The sequence below is a fragment of the Blennius ocellaris genome, assembly GCF_963422515.1.
Source record: "Blennius ocellaris genome assembly, contig: SCAFFOLD_84, whole genome shotgun sequence".
Classification (NCBI taxonomy): Eukaryota; Metazoa; Chordata; class Actinopteri; order Blenniiformes; family Blenniidae; genus Blennius; species Blennius ocellaris.
Genome location: NW_027661965.1, coordinates 1 through 2,500, shown reverse-complemented (window position 1 = coordinate 2,500; position 2,500 = coordinate 1). Strand labels below are relative to the sequence as shown.

The following is a 2,500-nucleotide window of genomic DNA, read 5'->3' as shown; positions in this document are numbered from 1 at the left end:
CTATAATCTGGATTAGAGGAGGACGATGCTCTATTATCTGGATTAAAGGAGGAAGATGCTCTATTATCTGGATTAGAGGAAGAAGATGCTCTATAATCTGGATTAGAGGAGGAAGATGCCCTATAATCTGGATTAGAGGAGGAAGATGCTCTATAATCTGGTGTTAGAGGAGGAAGATGCTCTATAATCTGGATTAGAGGAGGAAGATGCTCTATAATCTGATGTTAGAGGAGGAAGATGCTCTATGATCTGGATTAGAGGAGGAAGATGCTCTATAATCTGGATTAAAGGAGGAAGATGCTCTATAATCTGGATTAGAGGAGGAAGATGCTCTATAATCTGGATTAAAGCTGGAAGATGCTCTATAATCTGGATTAGAGGAGGAAGATGCTCTATAATCTGGATTAAAGGAGGAAGATGCTCTATAATCTGGATTAGAGGAGACAGATACTCAATAATCTGATGTTAGAGGAGGAAGATGCTCTATAATCTGGATTAAAGGAGGAAGATGCTCTATAATCTGGATTAGAGGAGAAAGATACTCAATAATCTGATGTTAGAGGAGGAAGATGCTCTATAATCTGGATTAGAGGAGGAAGATGCCCTATAATCTGGATTAGAGGAGGAAGATGCCCTATAATCTGGATTAGAGGAGGAAGATGCTCTATAATCTGGATTAGAGGAGGAAGATGCCCTATAATCTGGATTAGAGGAGGAAGATGCTCTATAATCTGGATTAGAGGAGGAAGATGCTCTATAATCACGAACACGTCACCATGATAGGACAAACCAGCTTGTTATTCCAGATTAACTCGGTTTCGGTTGTTGACCAACATCATCTCTGGAGAAACCAGGGAAATAACCATTGTGGTTTTCCAGATATAGCAACGTGACCCCCGGTGGGGGCGGAGCTCCGTACGGCTCCGAGGCGCCGAGCTCCGCCGGCCGGCCCAAGAAGAGGCGTCCTCGCCGAGCCCGGCGGCCCGACGGCCAGGAGTACGATACCGACTACAACTCGTCTGGAGACGAGCTGGACGACAACGACTTCGACAGGTAGGACGGCGCCATACCGAGTACCCATACCAGTACTTACTATAGTACCGATACCAGTACCGATACCAGTACTTACTATAGTACCGATACCAGTGCTTATTATAGTACTGATACCAGTACTTATTATAGTACCGAAACCAGTACTGATACCAGTACTTATTAAAGTACCGATACCAGTACTTATTATAGTACTGATACCAGTACTTATTATAGTACCGATTCCAGTACCGATACCAGTACTTATTATAGTACCGAAACCAGTACTTATTATTGTACCGATTCCAGTACCGATACCAGTACTTATTATAGTACCGATACCAGTACTGATACCAGTACTTATTATAGTACCAACACTAGTACTGATACCAGTACTTATTATAGTACCGATACCAGTACTTATTATAGTACCAACACTAGTACTGATACCAGTACTTATTATAGTACCGATTCCAGTACCGATACCAGTACTTATTATAGTACCGATACCAGTACTTATTATAGTACCGATACCAGTACTGATGCCAGTACTTATTATAGTACCAACACTAGTACTGATACCAGTACCGATACCAGTACATTCAGATGTGACAATCCATCCTATTTCCTGTTTGTCTATAATGTTCTTGAAATAAATTTGAAAAAAAGAAGGTAATGTTCTGCCTCACTTCCTGTGTGGAGTGATGACAAGGTACTAACAATCCCCCCCCCCCCCCCCCCCCCCACACACACAGCGAGTTCCCCCCGATAACCAACGAGGCTCAACGCAACAACTACAAGCACGAGTTCGACCGAGACCACCAGGAGTACAAGGACCTGCAGGCTGAGCTGGACGCCCTCAACAAGAACCTGTCGGACCTGGACCGGGAGCTGGACCAGCTGGAGGAGGGGAGCCCCCAGTACCTGGTGAGACCCCCCCCACATTGAAAGCGAGTTTTTTTCGTTTTGTTTCTTTTATTCAAACTAGAGTCGCCCACAAGGGGGCGCCACTCTAACCCGGGAGGTTTTGATCGTCACCGCCATCAAATTTAGCATTTAGCATATTTATGCACTATGCTATTGCTATGCTACTGCTATGCTATCACTATGCTATAGCTATGCTATCACTATGCTAGCACTATGCTATCAGTATGCTATCACTATGCTATCGCTATGCTATCACCATGCTCGACAGTTTCTGCAGATGATCAACACGTCAGACAGGTGAACCAATCAGAATCATGAAGCTGCGCCATGAAAAAGTCAGAAAGTGTAAATTTAAAAGGAATTGACGGTAGACTGTCTACGTGATGATACCAGACGATACCAGAGGATACCAGACGATACCAGACGATGACTCCTTTAAACCCTGGTTTGTTCGTCTCTCTGCTTTGGAATCTGGATGTGATGAAACGTTTCTATTTGCTCTGTTTGCAGGACACTTTGGACGAATACAATCGCTTGAGAGACG

General features: G+C 43.9%; 1 protein-coding gene across 1 annotated transcript in view; it reads left to right on the top strand.

Annotated features, from left to right (window-relative positions):
- The window catches only part of oclna (occludin a), a gene marked incomplete at its 3' end in the record, with an annotated part of 11,386 nt that extends 8,891 nt beyond the window's left edge, over positions 1 to 2,495 (top strand). Inside the window, exons 6-8 of the mRNA XM_080521955.1 lie at positions 880 to 1,053; positions 1,785 to 1,956; positions 2,467 to 2,495. Coding sequence (XP_080378081.1) covers positions 880 to 1,053; positions 1,785 to 1,956; positions 2,467 to 2,495 — 375 coding nt within the window. The remainder of the gene's footprint in view (positions 1 to 879; positions 1,054 to 1,784; positions 1,957 to 2,466) is intronic.
- Between the last annotated feature and the right edge of the window lie 5 nt (positions 2,496 to 2,500).